The sequence below is a fragment of the Odocoileus virginianus genome, unplaced genomic scaffold (genome assembly GCF_023699985.2).
Source record: "Odocoileus virginianus isolate 20LAN1187 ecotype Illinois unplaced genomic scaffold, Ovbor_1.2 Unplaced_Scaffold_1, whole genome shotgun sequence".
Classification (NCBI taxonomy): domain Eukaryota; kingdom Metazoa; phylum Chordata; class Mammalia; order Artiodactyla; family Cervidae; genus Odocoileus; species Odocoileus virginianus.
The window spans coordinates 3866053-3889753 of NW_027224263.1; the positions used below are offsets into that span (position 1 = coordinate 3866053).

The 23701-nt window shown below is 41.0% G+C and overlaps 1 protein-coding gene across 8 annotated transcripts in view; it reads right to left on the reverse strand.

Moving 5' to 3' along the window:
• The window catches only part of CHRDL1 (chordin like 1), a 127784-nt gene extending 104447 nt beyond the window's left edge, over positions 1-23337 (reverse strand). For 2 of the 8 annotated variants that reach the window (XM_070462235.1, XM_070462231.1), the window contains exons 1-2: positions 22968-23333; positions 19260-19417 (exon numbers count right to left, since the gene is read on the reverse strand). In XM_070462235.1, the coding sequence (XP_070318336.1) occupies positions 19260-19417; positions 22968-23119 (310 nt within the window). In that variant the 5' untranslated portion in view covers positions 23120-23333. Of the gene's footprint in view, positions 1-19259; positions 19418-22967 lie in introns of all 8 variants that reach the window. The other 6 variants (XM_070462233.1, XM_070462234.1, XM_070462230.1 and 3 more) reach the window with 6 other exon arrangements.
• Between the last annotated feature and the right edge of the window lie 364 nt (positions 23338-23701).

A 23701-nucleotide genomic window follows, 5' to 3' on the forward strand; every position in this document is an offset into this window, starting at 1 on the left:
GATAGTGATGGCCTTTTTTTCATTTCTGAAATTAGTAATTTGTGCCTTCTTTTTTAGTTAATCTGACTAGAGGTTTATCTATTTCATTGATCTTTTCAAAGAACCAGACTTTGGTTTCATTGATTTTTCTCTTTTGTTTTCGTAGTATAACTTTCATTGATTTCTGCTTTAATTTTTTAAAATTTCTTTTCTTCTGCTTACTTTGGGTTTGATTTACTCTTCTTTTTCTAGCTTCCAAAGGAAATGGCAACCCACTCCAGTATTCTTGCCTGGAAAATCCCATGGATGGAGGAACCTGGTAGGCTACAGTCCATGGGGTCACACAGAGTCAGACACGACTGAGTGACTTCATTTTAGTGACTTCAAGGTGGAAGCTGAGACTATTGATATTGTCTTTTTTTTTTCTAATATATTAATTCTAAGCTATACATTTCCCTCTAAGCACTGCTTAGAATTTTTATAAATTATATTTTTATTTTCATATAATCCAAAATGTGTTTAAACTTCACTTGAGACTTCTTTGGCCTATGTGCTATTTGGAAGTATATTGTTTAATCTCTAAATATTTTGATATTTTTACAGGTATCTTTCTGCTATTGATTTTTTAGTCTAATTCTACTATGTTCCAAGAGCATACTGATATAATTTATATTCTTATAAGTTTTGTTAAGATGTGTTTTATGACCCATGAATGTGGTCCATCTTGGTGAATGTTCCATTGAGCTGAAGAAGAATGTGTATTCTGCTGTTGTTGGATGAAATATTCTGCAGATGACAATTAGATTCCATTGACTGATGGTGTAGTTCAGTTCAACTATACCATTATTAACTTTCTGCCTGCTGGATCTGTTGATTACTAATAGAGGAGTTTTAAACTCTCTAATTAAAATAGTAGAATTGTCTGTATCTTCATGCAGTACTATCCATTTTTGCATCACATATTTTGATGCTCTGTTAGGTATACACATAATTTTCCTTGCTCTGAGGTCTGCTCTGTCTAAAATTAATATAGTTACTCCCACTTTCATCTGATTAGTGTGTTAGCATGTTATGTCTTTCTCCATCCCTTTACTTTTTAAAATTTGTTTATTTTTAATTGGAGGATATTTTTTAGCATCCTTTTACTTTTAATCTATATGTATCTTTACATTTAAAGTGTGTAGACAGCATATAGTTGGGTCTTGTTTTTTTATAATCCACTTGGATAGTCTGTCTTTTAATTGGTGTATATAGACCATTCACATTTAAAGTGATTATTGATACAGCTGGATTAATACTGATAATATCTGTAATTATTTTCTATTCATTTTCCTTGATTTTTTTCTTATGTGTGTGTATTTCACTCTTTCTCTGCTTTCTATGGCTTTATTTCAGCATTTCCTATTATTCTATTTTCTCTCTTTCTTAGTATATCAATTATACTCATCTTTTTAATTAGTAGCAGTCACAGAGTTTACAATACACATTTACACAAATCTAAATGGCACCCCACTCCAGTACTCTTGCCTGGAAAATCCCATGGATGGAGGAGCGTGGTAGGCTGCAGTCCATGGGGTCACTAAGAGTCAGACACAACTGAGCGACTTCCCTTTCACTTTTCACTTTCATGCATAGGAGAAGGAAATGGCAACCCACTCCAGGGTTCTTGCCTGGAGAATCCCAGGGACAGAGGAGCCTGGTGGGCTTCTGTCTATGGGGTCACACAGGGTCAGACACAACTGAAGTGACTTAGCAGCAGCAAACCCACTTTCAAGTAACACTATACTGCTTCACAGGCACTGCGGGTACTTTGTAGTAGAGTATTCCAAATTCCTCTCTCCCATCCTTTACAAAATCACTGTCATTCATTTCACTTTTCCATAAACTATAATTATTCAGTACACCATTGCTATTATTATTTTGAACAAACTTTATTCTGTTAGGTTAAGAATAAGAAAAAGAAAAGACTTCACTTTACCTTCATTTATTCCTTAACACTCTTCCCTTCTTTATATAGATCTGAGTTTCTGACGTTATTTTCATTTTTCTTAATGAATTTCTTTTAACATTTCTTGCAAAGCAGGTCAATTGGTGAAAAATTCCTTCAATTTCTGTTTGTCTGAGAAAATATTTCTCATTCACTTTTGAAGCATAGTTTTGCTGGATACAGAATTCTAGGTTGATGGATACTTTTCTTTCAACAATTTAAGTGCTTCATTCCACTCTCTTCCTGCTTGCATGGTTTCTGAAGAGAAATCGTATGCAATTTTTATCCTTGTTCCTCTACATGTAATGTGTTTTTCCTCTTTCAAAATGTTCTCTTTGTCTTTGATTTTCTGCAGTTTAAATATGATAAGCCTAGGTGTAAGTTTTCTCGTATGTATCCTTCTTTGTGTTCTCTGGGCTTTTGGATTCGTGCTTTGGTGTTTGTCATTGCTTTTGGAAAATTCTCAGCCATTATTACTTAATTCATTATTTCCTTTTCCTTTCTCTCATCTCCTTCTGTCATTCCTATTACATACATGTTACACTTTTTGTAATTTTCCCACAGTTCTTGAATATTCTATTGAATTTGATCACATTTTCAGTTTGGGACATTTCTCTTGGCATGCTTTATTTATTTATTTATTTATTTATGGCTGTGCTAGGTCTTCATTGCTGCAAGGGCTTTTTTCTAGTTGTGACAGGCAGGGAGCTACTCTTTGTTGCCATATGTGGGTTTCTCATTGCTGTGGCTTCTCTTGCTGCAGAGCATGGGCCCTAGGGCATGTGGGCTTCAGTAGCTGTGGCATATGGGCTCAGTAGCTGCAGTTCCCAGGCTCTAGGACACAGGCTCGATAGTTGTGACACATGGGCTTAGTTGCTTGCTCTGCAGCATTTTCCCAGATGCTGGAAAAAAATCTGTGGCATTTTCCCAGATCAGGGATTAATCCGTGTCTCCTGGATTGGCAGGCAGATTCTTTACCACTGAGCCACAAGGGGAGCCCCGTGCATTTCTTTAGATGACTTATTCTTTCTTCAATCATGTCCAGTGTGCTGATGAGTTCATCAAAAGCATTCTTCATTTTTGTTACAGTGTTTTTGATTTCTCACATTTCCTTTTGATTCTTATTTTTCATCTCTTTTTACACTGCCCATATATGCTTACATTTTGCCTCCTTTTTTCATTAGAGTTCTCAACACATTAATCTTATTTATTTTAAATTCCAAGTCTGATAATTTCAAAATATATGCCATATCTAAGCCTGGTTCTGATGCTTGATTTGTCTTTTCAGATTGATTTTTTTTGCCTTTTAGCATGCCCAGTAATTATTTATTGAAAGTCAGACATGATGTACCGAGTAACAGTAACTGAGGTAAATGAAGCGTTAGTGTGAGGTCTTAAGTTAATCTATCTAGGAGTTAGGCTAGTTTTACTGTTTTTTGTAGCCATGGTGTCAGAGGCTAAAATCTGCCTAGTGTCTTTGTTTCTCTTTTCCATTGTTATCGGGTTTCCTTAGATTCTTCTTCTTAAACAGTGTCGAAGGCTTGCAGGTCTTTCAATCTCCTGTTATTATACAGGATCCCAATTGATGCGTAGCAAATTATAGGGGAAGGAAAAATGTTCTATAATCATATAATTAGCTCTCAGTTTTTAGTGATCCATGTCCCTGAGTTGTGACCTTCAAAAGCACTAATTAACTTTGCTCCTCCCCACCAGTGTAGGTGAGACAGGAAAGCTATTGGAGTTGGGCATATATTCCTTCTTCCAGGGTGGTTCCATTCCACTGTAGCCCACCAGGCTCCTCTGTCCATGGAATTCTCCAGGCAAGAATACTGGAGTGAGTTGCCATTTCCTTCTCCAGGGGATCTTTCTGACCCAGGGATCAAACCTACGTCTCGGCATTGCAGGCAGACTCTTTACTGACTGAGCCACCAGTGAAGGTGTTCCAGGGTGGTGAGACCCTGATAAAACCCAAATTAGTTAGTCTAAGATAAAATCATTTCCCTTGGTTTTTCCAGTAGTCATGTATGGATGCGAGAGTTGGACTATAAAGAAAGCTGAGCACCAAAGAATTGATGCTTTTGAACTGTGGTGGAGAAGACGCTTGAGAGTCCCTTGGACTGCAAGGAGATCCAATCAGTCCATCCCTAAAGGAGATCAGTCCTGGGTGTTCATTGGAAGGACTGATGTTGAAGCTGAAACTCTAATCCTTTGGCCACCTGATGCGAAGAGCTGACTCATTGAAAAGACCCTGATGCTGGGAAAGATTGAGGGCAGGAGGAGAAGGGGGCGACAGATGAGATGGTTGGATGGCATCACTGACTCAATGGACATGAGTTTGAGTAAACTCCGGGAGTTGGTGATGGACAGGGAGGCCTGGCATGCTGCAGTTCATGGGGTCGCAGAGAGTCAGACACGACTGAGCGACTGAACTGAACTGAACTGAGGCCAGGCCTTAATTAGTGAGAATAAAGAACCCTAGGCTTATTTAAAATGGTTACTTTTCCCCCTCCTCTACCTATAACAATTATAAATTTTTCACCAAACCTGAGAACCTGGTGGGGACCCTAGAGGTAAAAACTCACAGAAAGGAGTTTTTCTCTCTGAAGCTAGAACATGCTCCTTCTCCAGCAATTAGTCGATTACCCGTTAAGTGCCCCAACCAGGATTCAGCAATAGTGATTGTATTCACCTGTCTTTCCAGTTTTCAAAGTAAAAACCACAAGGCAGTCTGCCCTGTGACCTCAATTTTCTGTGATTTTAAGAGGACTTGCTGATTTTCACTTCCTTAAGCCTTTTTTTCTTGTGACAATAGGAGTGACAACTTCTGCGCTCTTTACATGTCAAGAAACTAGAAGCTCTTTCTAGTCTCTCTTCTGTGCATAAAGGTGTATAAAGTTTTCTATTTATATAATTAACAACATGTACAATATACATTTTATAAACTATGTTCTAAAGTTAACACATTGTGTACATTTTTGTGCCATTAAATATTCCCCCTATACCACATGCCTAGTGACATGATTTGTCATTAACCCAGCTGAAACATAATTTCTTAACCAATCCCCTATTTGAGGGTTCAAATTGTATCCTTTTCTTTGTTTTAAAAAAATTCCGTGATAAATATCCCTGTATATAGGGGCTTCCCTGGCTGTCCAGTAGTTAAGATTCTTATGCTTCTACTGCAGGAGGCAGTAGAAGATCCAAGGTCGAGGAACTAAGATCCCATATGCCTCTGCTGCTGCTGCTAAGTCTCTTCAGTCGTGTCCGACTCTGTGTGACCCCATAGACGGCAGCCCACCAGGCTCCCCGGTCCCTGGGATTCTCCAGGCAAGAACACTGGAGTAGGTTGCCATTTCCTTCTCCAATGCATGAAAGTGAAAAGTGAAAATGAAGTCACTCAGTCGTGTCCACTCTTAGCAGCCTACCAGGCTCCTCAGTCCATGGGATTTTCCAGGCAAGAGTACAGGAGTGGGTTGCCATTGCCTTCTCCACCATATGCCTCTAGGTGTGGCAAAAAAAATAAACAAAAAATAAATACCCTTGCATATACACTAATGTATGTAATACTGGTTATTTTCTAAATATAAATTCTTAAAGCTAGATTTATTGAGTCAAAGGTTATGAACGCTTTTAAATTCCCAATCTACATTGTCAAGCTGCCTTCCAGAAAAGCTGCATTAATTTACTTCCCAATTGCAGTGTGTGAAAATGTCCAACACTGGATATTTTAATTGCTTAAAATTTTGCAAATTTGGTGAGGGCAAATGGAAACAATGTTTTTTTTCTTTATCAGTAACTTTTAATTTCTCCTTTTATGATATTACCAATATTATTTTTAATATTATTATATTAAACTACATTCTAGACTAAATGTAAGTGCTCAAGACCATTTATTAATTAAAAGAACTCAGAAAAATCAAAATTACTTTGTAGGCAAAAGTTGTATATTTTTCACCCAAGTCTCAGGAATACAATTTTATTGGTAAATACATAAATTACACCTCTACTCCTCAGTAATATAGAATGAAGTATGAAATATTTTTAACAATCCCTGTATGTTTAACTGAGGAGAGATAAATCATGAATTTCCCAAAATAAACATAAATGAGGCACCTTTTGCAAACTTCCACATATTGGTGAGAAGAGAATGTTTTAAATTCGACAAATTCATAATCTTTAAAACATCTAAGTTATTTGCATTTCATATATACAGCTCACCTAGACATTTCAGAAAAATCTGAGTATACACTTAGAAGCAAATCCATGAAGGAGGCTATTTAGGTAGTAATATTAGGCTGGCATAAATTGCCTTACTTGTATGGTTCTTCAATTGCTAATACTTGGATGGAGGTAAGCTGGAAATTACTTTGTTGATTTAAATTCACATTGCAAAGTAAGATGGAACCTGTGCATTATGTGTTTGATTCTGGATTATTTTGCCAGAAATAATCAGCTCACTCAGAGGCTGACATGAGATCTACCTACTTAAAATATGAAACTAGATGAGCATTCATTATTAGCAATGTGATCTGCATGGTTGGGTGATTTATTCTTTTTTTGATGATAAAGAGATGGGATAATTAAAGATAAGGACCCACCCCTGAAAGACTAAGCAAGCACCAAAATAAGGAAAGCTATCAAAATGTGGGTTTCATGTGTATTTACATATTTTTAAAACTTACTTCCAAATTGTTAAGATTCTAACTTGCAGGGAAGTCAATTTCCAAAGGAACAGTATACACTGAAGCCACAAGGAGGGTACTCTTTATCTACAGCTGTTAAGCAAGTTGCTATCACCTCTCTAAAATATCTTTAAGACAAATTTCTTCACAGAAACTCTTAAATGGATCCTTTCAATATATCTGAGCTCACCACTGTTCGTGACAACCACAGATGATCCAAATAACTTGTTTCAGTCAACAGTCTGTTTGCCCCAAATTCAGTCTCTTGACAGAGTATTGCTAGACAATGTATGAAACTGATTGATCTGAATTTTCCTGCTCCAAATTTGGCTCAAGGCTAAGGAGGTAGAAGATAAAGGTAAAAAGAGACCAAGAAACCAGGTCCTGAAGAACACTGAGCCAGATGCACGTGATGATAACAATAATAAGAAAAATAACAACAAAATTTGTTGAACATGTCTTATAAGCTAAGGGTTTTACATCCATGAATTTAATAAATTCTTACCACAACCCTACATGCTAGATCCCATTATCAGCCCCATTTTAGAGATGAGGAATCTGAAGCACGGGGAGGTTTGGTAACTTGCCTAAGTTGACATGAGTAGTCAAGGTGTGGAGTTGGGATTCAAATCTAAGAAGGCTGGCCTCAGAACCAAGGACTGAAACCACTGTAGCATTTTGCCTGTCCTGCTACATGAGTGTAAAGTGCATGTCATCCACTTTTAGAACTTAAAAAATAAGGGCTTCCACACATTCTTGCCTAACTTTTTTCTCAAACCACCCTTCCCACCCTACCTGGAAACACAGTTTTGCTCACCTTTTAAAGAATCAGGTGTCATCTGTAGTGAAGCCAAGTCATACTCAAATGACTATAGGAAATGATACAACAGGAAGACTTCACTTTGCATTTTTTGGTATTTATCTGAAGGACAAATTATAAAGTATGAAATAGTGCCTATGCTTCAAAGAGCTATGAAATAGAGTTGGGAAGATAAGAGTAACCCAGCTAAAAGTTCTTTTTCATTCTCTTTATACCCATCAGCATTTTTCTCATAATACATGGCATTTATCTCACATTGCAATACTAGGTCAAGGTCTAAGTTGCTTCAGTCGTGTCCGACTCTGTGCAACCTTGTGGACTATAGCCCGCCAGGCTCCTCTGTCCATGGGATTCTCCAGGTAAGAATACTGGAGTGGGTTGCCATGCTCTCCTCCAGGGGATCTTCCTGACCCAGGGATTGAACCCATGTCTCTTATGTCTCCTGCATTAGCAGGCAGGTTCTTTACCACTAGCGCCATAGTCTTACAAACTATGAATCTTGAGGATGAAAACATCTTACTCAAAAACTAACTATGCATCAAAACCTGACCATAAATGCCACCAAACATGGTGGTCTTCATCAAGTACTCTGGTCCTATTACCTCAGCAACATGGTATTTGGCTAATTATGCTCCAAAGAGAAATCCACAAATTCCTGGAAGGAGCAAATTTAGGAACTGAAGGTAGAGACAAGGAGCTAAACAGTAATATCACTGGTGCTATAAAACAACACTTCTGCAATTACTGACAGTGATTTCAACTATATAGCTAAAGTAAACACTAAAATCTTTTTTTAAAACTATAATCGTTAAGACATGTTTTACCATGGTTGTCCAAGATTGGGCACTTAGCTGATTTTTCCATGAGTACATGGAACAATGTTCAATTTTCAGAAACTACGATAAAGTCCATTTCAGCACATTCTTATAAGTCTGAACTTTAAAAAACTTTCATGAGTTACAAAGCAACATTGACCACACCTCAAATTCCAGTATATCATCTTGGACAAGAAGCATAAGTAAGTTGATTTTATTGAAACAGTGATACCTCACCAACTTGAAGGAGATGCAGGCAAGCAAAGTAAACTTATCACTTGCCAGTACCCGAGTGATACCATCTGGAGACTTCAAGTGCTTAGTCTCTCAGTCATGTCCAACTCTTTGTGACTCCATTGACTGTAGCCTGCCAGTTCCTTTGTCCATGGGATTTCCCAGGCAAGAATACTGGAGTGGGTTGCCATATTCCATCTCCAAGGGATCTTCCCACCCAGGGATTAAACCCTTGTCTCCTGTGGCTCCTGCACTGGCAGATTCTTTACCACTGAGCCACCTGGGAAGTTCAGAGACTTCATGACTTACCATTGACTCATGGTATCTGTTGAGTAGAACTTGGTCCCAAGGGGAATTTCAATGAACATTTGAGATGGACCTTCAACCTGTATCATCATAGCTATTTTTCAAATGGGTTCATGTGGCCCTAATTAAAAGTGGTAATCCCTGCTACTTTAAGGGCCCCTGTTAACAGAAACGATGACAAAAAGTAAACAACAAAGATGTGCTTCTATGCCATCAATGTTTTCCCCAACCATTACTGTCTAGCACCCAGCACCAGGTTAAAAGTTCAATAACTTCATCACCAGTCTAAAGGCAAGAAAACATTCCCATGAACAGTTTTCGATAAGAGCTATTACTGTAGACACATCATCATGTTAAGTACTACAATAATATTTATTTTATTATAACACATACAGTAAGTGGAAAGGGAGAGATGAATCTTTGCTGTTCATTATATGAGAGGACAAATCAAGTAAACAAATTCCTTTTTGAGTATTTTTTTAAAGACTACTATAATAGCGAAGGAAAAAAATTAAAAGCATAAGTACTTCTCCTCTGACATTTTTCAAACTTGAATCAGAACGAAGGGCATGATGTAGCAGTCACTACAGAAAAAAAATGTCCTATTTCTCTGGAAATTGGGTTTCTAGAACTGAAGTCTCAGTCAGAATTCCTCAGTGCTTTAAGACTTCATTTTCAGGCTATTGAAGCCAGTGAAAACAGAAAGCCAAGAAAAACCAAAGTCCTTCACTTTTGAGTATATAGCTTATTTCTCTTTATCTGGGAGTTAATTATCTTATTCCTACTTGTTGGATCATTTGTCCAAAATTAATTGAACTTAATATATATTAAGTGACCTATGCACAGCCTGGGCTTCCCACTACCTGCCTTTTCTACTACCTTTTCTACTAGCAGGTGGGCAAACACATTGAGAAGAAAAGGTCCATATTTCGAAGAGGTTTGAGAGTTGAGCAAGGTGACATCATTGGCTAAGTTGAGAAATGAAGATTTTCCATGAAATTTCAATTCATTGTGCCCTTCTATCTCCCATTAACATGGATAACTGAGACTTGATGGTATTCTCATTAGTCATTACTATAAGGCCATGGGAGATACTTTTACAGAAAGACTGCTCAACTGGTGAAACCTGATCTGAATAATTTTTCTGGCTAAAATCATCTCTTACTTGTCATCTGGCATAGGACTTTGGGCAAAAAGTAAAAGCTCTTGTCTGAAAAAAACAAATTGTTCTTTCTATCAGCACCTCAGCTGCACAAGTCTCTGCTAAAGGAGGTTTACTTACTATTTGGTGAAGAATTTAAGTTGTGCTCTTGAACTTTTCACAACAGAATCAACTTTGTGTGTCCTACAACTGGTATCTAACATACCCAGTTTTCACTTCAGACAGCATAGGCTAAATCTCCACTACAGGTGCACTTTAGAGAATCCATGATCAATCAGTGCTTCATTTTTTAAATTTTTTAATAGGAAGATAATTGCTTTATAATGCTGTGTTGATTTCTGCCATTCACCAATGTGAATCAGCCATAAATATACATACACGTCCCCTCCTCTTGAGCCTCCCTCCTACCTCTTTAAGTTGTCACAGAGCACTGGGTTGAGCTCCCATGTTATACAGCAACTTCCCACTAGCTAGCTATTTTATATAAGGTAATGTATATATTTCAACAGTATTTTATCAATTCATTCCACCCTCTCCTTCCCCTGCTGTGTCCACAAGTCTGTTCTCTATGTCTGTGTCTCTATTCCTGCCCTGCAAATAGGTTCATCAGTACCATTTTTCTAGATTCTATATATATGCATTAATATATGATATTTCTTTTTCTCTTTCTGACTTACTTCACTCTGTGTAACAGGCTCTAGGTTCATCCACCTCACTAGAACTGACTCAAATTTGTTCCTTTTTATGGCTGAGTAATATTCCATTGTATATATATACCACAACTTCTTTATCCATTCATCTGTCAATGGACATCTAGGTTGCTTCCATGTCCTGGCTATTGTAAACAGTGCTGCAATGAACATTGGGGTACATGTGTCTTTTTGAATTATGGCTCATGCAGCTCAATATCAGAAAAACAAACAACCCAATCAAAAAATGGGCAGAAGACCTAAACAGATATTTCTCCAAAGAAGACATACAGATAGCCAATAAACACATGAAAAGATGCTCAACACTGCTCATTATTAGAGAAATGCAAATCAAAACTACAGTGATGTATCACCTTACTCCAATCAGAATGGCCATCATAAAAAAAAATCTATAAGCAATAAATGCTGCAGAGGATGTAGAGGAAAGGGAGCTCTCCTGTACTGTTAGTGGTAATGTAAACTGGCACAGCCACTATGGAGAACAGTATAGAGATTCTTTTAAAAAACTAGGAGTAAATCTACCATATGACCCAGTAACCCCACTACTGGGCACATACCCTGCCTGAGTGCTTCATTTTTATAAAATAATATATATGTGTTGTCATCATTTAGCTGCTAAGTCATGTCCGATCTTTTATGACCCCCATGGACTATAGCCTGCCAGGCTCCTCTATCCATGGGATTTCCCAGGCAAGAACACTGGAGTGGGTTGCCATTTCCTTCTCCAGGGGATCTTCCCAACCCAGGGATCGAACCTGGGTCTCTGGCATTGCAGGCAGATTTCTTTACCATCTGAGCCACCAGGGAAGCCCACGTGTGTGTGTGTGTGTGTGTGTGTGTGTGTGTGTGTAGTTGCACAGAAAAAAAGACTCTAAGTCTATATGCCAATTAACCATGACTAACATAAATGTTGAGATTACCAATGACTTTTGTTTCTCTAATACTTTTATTTTCTTCTGAATGTTGAAAAATGACATCTATTTTTAAATAGAAAAAATCACATTGATGTAAACTTTGCTTAGGACATCTGATAATTGACAATGCAGTCTACTAGACATATTAAACAACCATATGTATAACATTTCCATGTTCTAGCCTTTGATTAGCTTATATCATTCAAAATTAAACTATCTGGACTACATTAACTTAGCACTTATAAAAAACTTATATTGAGATATAATTTAATGTTTGACCTATTCCTTTACAGAGAGTTAACAGAGAAATGCCAAATATGGTTCTTCTTTCTTCTATGAAACCAAGGTTACAGTTGGTGTCTTTGTACCACCCAAAATGTACTTTATGCAAACATCCCATCATTAATACCATTTGACTAAGTGGGAGGTAGATGAAATTGTACTTTTCTCTTGCCAACCAATGGAAAGCTTCTCTTTTTATCTTGTAAGGAAGCATACACCAACTTAGAAAAGTGAATACTGTAACGTACCAACCTTTGTGCATGCTCAGTCACTCAACTGTATCTGACTCATGGACTATAGCCCACCAGGCTCCTCTGTCCATGGAATTTTCCAGGCAAGAACACTGGAGTGGGGCCATTTCCTTCTCCAGGGGATCTTCCTGACCCAGGGATGGAACCCGCATCTCTTGCATCTCCTGCATTGACAGGTGGATTCTTCACCACTGAGCTACCTGGGAAGCCCCATGATACCAAATCAGGTGTTAAAAATATCTACCCTTTCTACTTAGGTCAGATGGCCTCTATTTTGTGTTTCATCTTTTAAAAAGTTATCTTGCAACTATTCTTTCCTATATGCTGTGATGTGCTGGGCTTAGTCGTTCAGTGGTGTCCGACTCTTTGTGACCCTATGGCCTACGAGGTGCCTTTGTCCATGGGGATTCTCCAAGCAAGTTCTCATGCCCTCCTCCAGGGGATCTTCCCAACCCAGGATTGAACCCAGGTCTCTCACACTGCAGGTGGATTCTTTACCATCTGAGTCACCAGGGAAGCCCAAGAATACTGGAGTGGGTAGCCTATCCCTTCTCCAGGGGATCTTCCCGACCCAGGAATCGAACCAGGGTCTCCTGCATTGCAGGTAGATTCCTTACCAGCTGAGCTACCAGGGAATCCCATTCTTTCATATATAACCTATATCTAATCTTTTTAGAAGTAGCAGGCTATAAATCTTAAATGAGTAAAACACTTTTTGCAAAGACCTTGTGACAATGATAAAAGTCCAGGTGTGCTCCAAATATCTAAAGACAGAGCCTTGGTTTCCCTGATGGCTCAGACTGTAATGAATGTGCCTGCAATTCAGGAGACAGGTTCAATCCCTGGGTCAGGAAGATCCCCTGGAGGAGGAAATGGCAACCCACTCTAGTATTCTTGCCTGGAGAACCCCATGGACAGAAGAGCCTGGCAGACTACAGTCCATGGGGTCACAAAGAGTTGGACATGACTGAGCAACTAACATTTTCACTTTCATTTTTTCTGGTTTCCTTTGCCCTCCCCCCTGCGCAACCCCTTATTCTCCCATCCTTTAGTTTGCTGTCCAGAAGGCAAGAATTCCTCTCGGAGAGTAGAGAATCTTTAGTTCAGAGAGAGCGTGAATGACTCAACCAACACCACACAGCGAGCAATAGAACTGACCAGAAGCCAGGTCTCCTGACTTAGAGCACAGTTCACTGTCCACTGGACTATGAGGGCGTTCCAATCCTACTGATAAGTCAGGGAAATCTAAGAGGCATAGACATAAAGGCACATATTTTTAACCTTCCTCACAAATTTCCTTTGGCTTAGCTTATTTAGGTTCCAGAATAACTTTAGTCCTAGACTCTATCTTTTAACTCCCAAATAGTATACTGCCTGTCTTTGGAATTCTGATTACAAAGTTCTTTATTCATTTACTCAGATCATCTCACGTGTTAAGTGGCTGCCATGTGCAAAGCTGTGCATGCCATGCTAAGTCACTTCAGTTGTGTCCGACTCTTTGCAACCCCATGGACTGTAGCCCGCCAGGCTCCTCTGTCCATGGGATTTTCCAGGCAAGAATACAGGAGTAGGTTGCTATTTCCTTCTCCACATGTGCAAAGCACTGGGCTCCTATTCAAGAGAAGGCACTGGCTTCCTCAAAGAACTGCTAGACACAAACTGGTGGTGTGAACAGAACAGCGAATCTGGAGACCTGGATTTTCATTCTGGTGCTGCCCTGGATTTGCTGTCTGGCTTTGTACAACGTCACTTGACCTCACTCAGTTCCAAGTTTCTCATCTGAAAATTAAGGTGATAATATCATTTGGCCTGTAAGTTACTCTAATCGCTGTGTGTGCGTGTGTTAGTCACTCAGTCATGTCTGACTCTGCAACCCCGTGGACTGTAGCCTGCCAGGCTCCTCTGTCCATGGAATTCTCCAGGCAAGAATACTAGGGTGGGTTGGCATTTCCTTCTCCAGGCGATCCTCCTGACCCAAGGATCAAATCCGGGTCTCCTGCACTAGAGGCAGATTCTTTACTGTCTGAGCCACCAGGGAAGCTACCACTCAATAAAAACTGTGTGCCAGCCACTGTCACACAGCCCTCTGTGTGCACAATATCATCGAGTCTTTAGATGACCATGTTTACAATCAATACACTATTCTTTCCTCTACTGTACTGATAAGAGCACTAAAGCTGGAGAGATTAAGCAACATTCCCAAAGTAAGTAAGAAAGTCGTGGATCTGGGGTTTGGATCAAAATGGACTCCATAGCCAACACCACTGGTCCCTCCCAACATAAAAAATAATTAAGAATATACCTTGAAATGCATTAAGCTAATTGTAAAGCATTCTCATTTACTCTACTTCTACCTATCTGAACTTCTAAGATGTGAATAGGTCTATTCTTCAGCTCATTTCTTTGTCTTGTCAAATGATCACCTCGAATGTCCAACTGATCACCTGGAGGTGGAGGACTCAGCCCTTCTGGTTGACTTTCACAATAAAGAGACTCTGGGTAGGCTCCAGAAGACCACGCTTCCTGTGTCTCAAAATTTCACTATCTTCCTTCTCTTCAATCTTTTGGGGACTCATCCTTCCTGGGAAGTTCAGAGGCCCACTTTCAGCCAAATACAAATGTTAGAAACTTTTCTCCGAAGGAGAAAAATGAGTGAGAATCTAGTCCCTTGGAAGATCCAGCTAACCCACCTTATAAAGCAGGCACAGAAGCCATGAAATACACCAACCATTTCTCTCCCAAGGACTTTTGCCAGCCTTGGCACAGGCTGGTTCGTTTGAAATATATAATTAAATATTCTTAACAACTCAATTCTTCCACCTCACTTTGATCAATAGTTCATTACCTAAGTCAGATCTGCCAAAAGAGGCAAACTCTTCAGCTCATTTTGTCCTATATTTGCATGAATATTATGCACTGAATGTTACGCTTCTTTGAACTTCAAAAGAACTTCCTGGCCTCTTTTGACTAAAACTTTAACAATTGAGCATAATGGAGTTACAGAAAGACATTTTCCCAGCTAAAGACCTCAAACCTCGCTGCTTTTGGACAGTAACAAACTTTTATATAAGCCATAAATGGCTCATTCATCCACTGTGATGGCACTGTCCGTATTTCCTGGGTTCCTGAGCTGATTTTCCCTCCTGTGAGAGCAAGGTAACTGGCTAATTAGCTACTAGCAAGTGGCAGCACCCACTTCTACTTTTCCTTGTGCAAATAGCTTTCTGCTATGAAAGCATTTCCTCCAGACCTCCTCAGATTCTACACCAGTTGAGTGTCTTTGACCATAATAGCATCACCCCTCGTTCCATCCTGATGCCTAAAATGGGAAAGCAAATATGCTACAGAGCATCTGCCTTGACCAACATGCTTATACTCAAACCAGCCCAAGAAAGAGGAAAAACCTTAGCTTCCTTGGGTAAAACAGTATCAGGCAGCAAGGAGCGACATGAAACTTTACGATCCTTACACATTTCTTGAAGTTTTTCTGTTATTTTTTCCCCTCATTTTCCTTCTTCCATTTCCATACTTACTCTTCTCTAGAACTCAACAGCAGAATATGGGAATTCTGATTTCCTTTTACTTCAAAGGACTTTTTCCTGTTGTCAAAGTAATATTTGCCAATTGTGAAATCTTTGGAATAAATAGAAGTATAAAAATGAACAAAAATAACAGTCATGAAACTACTACCCAGAGATAAAAAATTAGTTCCCTCTTGCACACCATGTATGTGCGTGCACGCTCAGTCGTGTCTGACTTTTTGCGACCCCATGGACTGTAGTCTGCCAGGCTGGCTCCTCTGTCCATGGGATTTTCCAGGCAAGAATACAGGAGTGGGGTTGCCATGCCCTTCTCCAGGGGATATTCCCGACCCAGGGATCGAACCTTTGTCTCCTTCATTGGCAGGTGGATTTTTTACCATTGAGCCACCTGGGAAGCCCCACTGCACACCAAGCATGAATATAAATTTCAGATAGAAGAGAAAACTATGGGCAAAACCCCAAATTATAGAAGCAGTAGAAAAAAATATAAGAATATGGAGTAGGAAAGATCTGCCTAGGAATAAGAAGAAATCCACAAGCCATAAAGGAAATGAATGACAGATCTGACTACACAAAAATTTAAAACTTCTATATGGGAAAATATGGCTTATACAAAGTTTGAATGAAATGGCAGACTGGGAAAATAATATGTGAAATACAAAAGGTTAATAACAACATTTGAAATAACAAAGTGTTAATAAATAAGCTTTTGCAAATCAATAAGACAAGCAACCCAACTGAAAAATAGCCAATTCACTGGAGAAATACAATTGAATTAAAAGTAATTGAAAATATACTCCAGTAATACGAAAATCTCACAGCACAACTGAAACATGATTTCCTCTAGTATACTGGCCTTTGAATACAATGATTAATAATACTTTTAGTGAAGGAATTAGAAATGGACATGAATACATATATGGTGGAAGTATAAACTGATACAACTTTTGACAGTTTTTGCCAAGATTAAAACTGAACATACACTTTGACCTGACGATTACTCACAAATACTTGCTTAAGTGCTTTCAGGCATTCAATAATGCCTTACTTATAGTAATAACAAAAACTGGAAACAATCTAAGTATCTACAAATAGGGACTACCTAAACAAACCATGGCACACTCATACAACTGGGTACTATATAGGCATTAGAATGAATATGGTACTGTTATGCTGCAATGTTCTGACATGAAAGGGTGTCCTGGACACACTGCTGAATAAAGCAAGTTATAAGGAAAAAAAAAAAATATATATATAATATCCAATTTTTGTAAAAGAAAAAATCCCTATAGATATGTATGTTTTGATAACAGAGAGAAAATAGCATGGAAGAAACAGAAAACTATTATTAATAGAATAATAGAAAACTATTATTAATAGTAACAGTCATCCCTGAGGTGTCAGAATGGGTGTTGAGAGAAACAGGTTGTTTATGAAGTTCAGATACTTTCACATCATTTTGTACAATGAGTAGTATTCATTTCAATATTTAAGAAATTTCAAAATAAGCTAATATAAGCATTTTCCAGGGATATCATTTTCAATAAGGAGTGTTTGGTAGCATGGGAGTACATTACAAGGATCATTTATGCAACCATTTCCTACTGCTTTCCTATTGCTCCTAAAGTCTTATAGAGCTGCAACATAAATCTCTGTGCATGCAGTGTGTGTATGTGTGTGTGTGTGTGTGTGTGTGTGTGTGTGTGTGTCAAGGCAACATACCTAAGGCATAGACTTTTAGAGTTTCCTTTTAGTGGAGATAACTTTGCACATATCTTCGAGACAGTTAGCTTGGGTCAGGCCCCAAAGAATGATTAGGGAATGACCATGACCTAAGCCTCATTATCTGACTATAAGCTGGAAACACTAGCCCAGAACTGGTCCCTTAGGCCATCTGTTACATAATCATTTTGACACCAATTGAATATCCAAAGGGCTTGGGACAGACTCACAGGCAGTAAGAAATGTTAGACAGTGATAGTTTGGGGTCTGTCAATCATTTTTCAATCACATTTTTTCTTTGGTTTGTCAATTAAGCTCTAATTGTCTATTTCTATGGACAATATTACTCAATTCTTCATTAATATGGAAGGCTTCCCAGAGAAGGTGGTCTCCTAAGAGTTGCAAGCTTCCCCATGCTGCCACAAGGCCATAAGGGAAGTTTCTCCCTAAGAAACAAAGGAGTTTTAAGCCCAGCTGTTTGTGAGCTTAGCTGAGAATGGATTGGACAACTTTTCTCTCACATCCACTTAAATCAAGGAGAACTTCTGGAAGACGAGGGTTCTGAGGTGGATTACGTATTCAAGCAGGAGAAGAAGGTCGGTTGAGGACTACGAGAGAAGAGGCTGATTGTTCCTACTGTGTCCTGCTCAAACTTCCTTTTTTTGTGTCTCAATCATACGAGAGATTACCATGGATCACTCATGTTTAAAAGCCTAATCAAAAGCCCCATTTCTCCCAGGAAGGAGACTCACTTTACTATGAAAACCATAGGGAAGCAGAAAGACAGGTAACAGTTGAACAGATTCGGCACTGTTCTCCCTAACAGAGAGCCTCATGCCCGATATATTTAACTTAAGCTGATAAAGGAGATACATGTTGAAGTGATGGGCTTCAGATGCTGTTTCAGCTCCTACCAGGCATATTTATACAGTTCCTTCTCATGAATAAGTTCAGTGGAGCAGAGAATGCCCTGTCTTGGACCAGTTCCACTTTGTGCTTCTTTTGATGCAGCCAAAAAGGGAAACTAGAGAGAGGGCTTTTCCTTCAAATGCAGAGCCAGGGTCCACCTTGGAGGTGGCTGCAAATGGCCCAAAGAAGGCGAGGCTCACAGTGGGCGAAGGCAAGCAGACAGCTCCTAACAAGAGCAGAGATGTCAATGGTTACTCGTAAATCTCCCAAATGTGGCTGCAAGGAGGGTTAATTACCCCCCTTTCCCTGCCACTCGGCTTTCTCCAATGTGTCAGCCCATGACACGGATCGCTGACTTTCTAGAAATATTCCCTGGCTTTGCAGGGACGTTCCGTTCAACAAATGGCATCCAATTTGCTCACGGTCCCTGGAATCTCAATTTCCTCAAAGGATTTTTCATCTCAATCCAGTTCATGTGAAGGTTTTTTCCTTCTTCATTTTTCGGCAGAAGGAAATAGGCAGAGCCTGCTTTACTTTTTTTTTTCTTTTTCTTTTCTGTGTTATTCTTTTTCATAAAGTGAAAACCTTTGCAGAAGAGTCTGAAATTTGGGAAAAAATCCAGCTCATCTGTCAGATATTTCTAGAATTACGTAAAATGGAATGAGATTTGTACAGTTTAGAACAGGAAACGGAAAATAAGCTAATGTGTCATGTGTTCTATGAGATGAAAACTATATGATAATCAAAAAAACAGCCCCAAATTCATTGGCCTGATTCAAAGCTCTCCTTCTTTTATCTACTCATGCATAAACCAGTAACATTCACTTTCTTAGATTCGTGGCAGGGCCACATTTGGGCTAACTCGCAATCTCTTCAGATTATAAGCACATTCTTAAAGAAATGACAAGAAAGTATCTTGCTTTTTTTAAACTCAAGACACTTACGTTTTACTTGCTCTGTTCTGCTTCCTTCTAGGAAAAGAAAGAACAGCAACAAGGAAAAGATGTATCTCATGCCTCCCATGCTGCCCATCTTCCACTTTTTTCTCATTCCGGCCAGTGCAAAAGGCAACTTGAAACTTTCAGGGCCCAGTGTACTCAAGCTGTTGGGAAGAAAGTAGGCAAAAAGACTTAGAACAGATCTACTGGAACTGATGGAGACCTCTTACCTCAGGCTTCTAACCAAATGGGGGGGGGCGTGGGAAGGGCCAGGGGAATTTACATAAGTGTAATAAGCACTGTTTTCCTGCGAAGAAAGAGAACTTGCCTCTCCTGCCTTGCAAAGACTGTGGGGGAAAATTTAAGTGGACGAACATACATGTATCCTATCCAACGCTAAGGCTAAATCCTTACAGGCAAGTCATAGGAAAGAAAAAATAAATTTTGAAATCCTCATTTCTAAGGGAATTAAAGTTGATTTCTCAAGAGATTTTCTTTGGGAGAAAAGGGAAACTGGGGTTTGCAAAACGGCCATTTTGGCAAACAAGAAAAAAAATAATAGGCAGTGACCCAAACAATTTCTGAAATGAAAGTCAACTGATCTTAGCTTCAAGACTACCATTATTTTTAATCCTTCAGGGATGAGGCAAGCGTTGATCAGTGTTTTGCCTGTGTCTCTTATGAGATCTATAAGGATTTTCAGTTTGGCCACTTATGTTGGAAAAGACAGATGTGATTAGCAAATGGATGTGATGTAAGCACCTGAATGGTTCAGACATATTCCTCTCACATGAAGTCCCCTGTGAAATGGAAATTTTAAATGGACCATTTAAGGAATATTGGGCAAACTTAAGTAGGTAATATGTTCACATTGCATCACTATGCAAAAGACCACCCCAAAAGCACCTACCATTCTTAAAAATAGGAGAACTGCATTTCAAGTCTTAGGAGTGGAAAGCTTTTTGAGGCTTAGAACAGGGAAGGTTTACTATAGATTATATCCAGCCACAGGTCATTTCCATCGACTTTAGAGCTGGCAAAACTCTTCCAATGGGGGATTTGAAAATATTTAAATAATTCAAGAAACACCATATTTCAGTCTGGGATTAACATTGGATGGGAAGTGAGTTCAACAATCTTTTCAGCGGGTCCAACCTAAATATTGAGTATAGAGAGCTGGATGGAATACAAGATGATCATTCTGGAGAACTGAATTGTCTTTGGGCCACAATGTGAATGCCATCACTCTTACTTTAAATATTATGAAGTTGGCCAGATAATTTAAAATCCATGGTTTCAAATTAAGAGTATGTAATCAAAGCAGAACTGGTCATAGAGAATAATTTATGCTATCAGCCAGGATTTGCAGCACTGGTTTGCCTCTCTACCTCCTTCCTGCTCCTTAAACAGCGACTAAATTTTCCTGGGACATGTTCATAGCCTTCAAAAGACCTGGGTTCTGATGACCAGATCCCTTCTGGGAGCTTCTGGCCCTCCTTCAATCACTCAGAATGTCCAGCTCTGTCCTCTGAGAGTTACCAGGTTCCCTCGAAGCAAATCATTTCCATGAACGGCTTTAACACAGCGACTCACCCCAGTGAGGTTCTTCCCGAGCCTTTTTTAATAAGCTTATCCCCCAAGCCTCCAAAGGAGAAAGATTTTTTTAAACCACTGAAATCCAATTTATCATAATCACATATGGCTCTCGGGGGATTTTTGAAGCCGTGGTTTTCGGGTCTCCCCATGCAAGAACCAACTGGATTGTTTTTCTTGTACAATGGTTGGGTGATTTGGTGAACAGTAGCATTGCCTCATAACTCAAGCTGGCAAGAAAACTGCTCTTAGGCTTTTTTTTTTTTTTTTTTGCTTTTCTTGGGTCTTAACTAATGGTATGAGCAAAGAGAAAAGTTGGTGACTAGAGAGCAATTAATCTCTTTTGGCGTTCCTGTCATCTGTGTGGCCTCCCTGGCTGGGATGAAGAACATCAGAAAATGAATCTCTTTATAAATAATCACTTTTGATTTACAAGATCCTGAAGTCCTGCCTTTATGTTCTGTATGGAGCTATAAACCTAGAAGAGTTCCCTCCCCAGATCTCTGTTCAATTTCTCTTTATCCCTCTAACTTTTTCTTTTGGGGGGAGAACGGTTCAAGACATTTGTTGGGGCTGCAGCAATAAACACGAGTGAGCATTGCTCAGCAAACATGCCGACTCTTACACTTGCAAAGAGCCAAACTGTCCTTAATTTTTCAAATTATACTTTGACCCAGTTAACTGGAGTTATTTCGGCATTAACTCTCTGTCTGCTTCACACAGGCCGTTGTGCCATTGAACTTGCACTGGCTCTTTTACAGGTTACTTAGAAATGTAGCCATTGACATATTTGGGGGAAAGCCAGGCCCCAACAAGAAAACAACAAAGAAACAAAAATTCTGAGACCAATGCTGCAGAGCGGGGGAGGGAGAGTGGGCCTTACAGGAGTCTAAGAAACATGTCAGAACTAAAGAAATGTACCCATTCGGGTGCCTTCCTGAAACAAGCATTCACCAAGTTCATTTGCAATGAGCGAGGTGACCAAGGGCTCCTTGCCTGGCTGTGGGCGGCCAAGTGTCAAGGCTCTGTCCATTCTCAGAAGAGGTTTCCTGGGTAGAATAGAATCAGAGACATTCCCAAAGGAAGGCTAAGGGATGGGCAGGTCAGCCAGCTCTTCATGCCCCACAGTGTTCCTTTAATCCTTCCTAGAGGCTTCACTACCCTTGTGATCTTACATTCACTATTATCTGTGGGACAGCCCCCAGGGTAACAATTCTCTTTTGGACAAACAGTAAGAAGACACTGGAGTCTCAGGCCAGAGTCCATCAGCTAAAATCCTCTCCCCAGTCTACCACCCAACAAGAAAAGCTCCGTTCACTGGCGGTGGGCTGTCCCTGAAAAATGGCAGCTTCAGGCCAGGGTGTCTCTGGTCTGAGTTGAGATGCCTCGATCGCTGCTATGACGGACAAACAAGGCCTGGAGTTTGGTTTGCAAAACACCGTGCTATCGATCACTTCCTTTTGATTCCCCACAACAATTCCACCTTCAAAATGGGCATCCTGGAGCCCAGAGAACTCAACTGCCCATTCTCATAAAGTTAGTGTCAGGGCCGGCAGGAACTAGAAGGCAGGCTTTCCAGGCCTGAGTTCTGGCAATACCGCGTTGCACCCCGAGCTTAGCGGCTCCAACTCTGACCCCAGTGGTCCCGGCCAGAAAATGAGGCAGATGTCCACAAGGAGAAGAGAGGAGCCTCCAGCCCCTTCTGCTCTGTTTCGTTAACTTGTGTACGTCCGAACCACCTACTGGTCCAGGGCACTTCTGCAAGCAAGCAAAAAAGGCTCGGGACACACGCGATCACTAAGGATAGGGCAGAACCTGTTAGATGGCGACCCAAGGGGCCTCCCCGCAGCTCCAGAGCCTGGAACGACGCAGGCCGAGCCGGAGTGGCGAGTTCGAATCCGGAGGGAGCCGACCCCCCCCCCCCCCAACACACACACACCGACCTACCTTGGTCCAGCGCCCTGGGCCCCACCTCCAGCCGGGCCGCAGGCAGCTGGAGCAGGGAGCGGGCTGGGGTGGCAGGTTCGGGGAAGTTTGGGGTGCCCTGGGGGAAGACGGCCCACCTGTGCAAAGGCTGGAAAGGAAGAGAGGGAAAGCAGGCGCCAAGCACCGCTCACTGACCTGGCCACCGGCCTCCTCCGTGGTCCACGCGTGCAGGCGCTCCGAGCTCCCCGGGGCGCTCCTCCGAAGTCTGGGACTCGCAGGTTGTGGCGAGAGCTAGAGTGCGTGCGAGGGGGGAGGGGGGACTCGAAAGTGGGTGGGAGGAAAAACATCACCGCCCTCACACCACGAGGGAGCAGCGGTTCGCTCGGCTCCCGGGGGCAGAGCCAAGGCGCGGGTGCGGCGGCCCGGGGCCACCTGCCCGCCCGCCGCCCGCTCCCCACTTGGCCCGCGAGGCCGGCGGCTCGGCGCGGGCGGGAAGTCCGAGACCACGCAGCCGCTGCAAGTCCGCACCCCCTCGCCTCCCCGACACCGCCGCTTTCTCCCCTATCCCCCGACCCGAAAGTTAAGAAATCGGGAGAAAGTGTGAGTCTGAGCCGGCGACTTTCCCATCACGCAGCGCCCCCACGGCACCCACCCTCCCTCCTCTGGCTAAGCGAGCTTTGGGGTCTTAAAGGGACCGCACATCTCCTCCGGCCCCTCCTCCCGCTCCGCGCTGGAGGCGCCTAGGAGCTCCCCGCCGCTTGCTCACGGCCTGATGACCCCGACTACCCTCCGACTTCCCTGCTGGAAGCCCTCAGCCCCCTCTCTTCCGGCACCACGGCCGCTCTGCGTGCACCTGGTCTGGTCCCGAGCGGGCGCGCAGGACGCGGGATGAATTGGCCTCGAAAATGATGCCCTATAGCAGGCTGCTG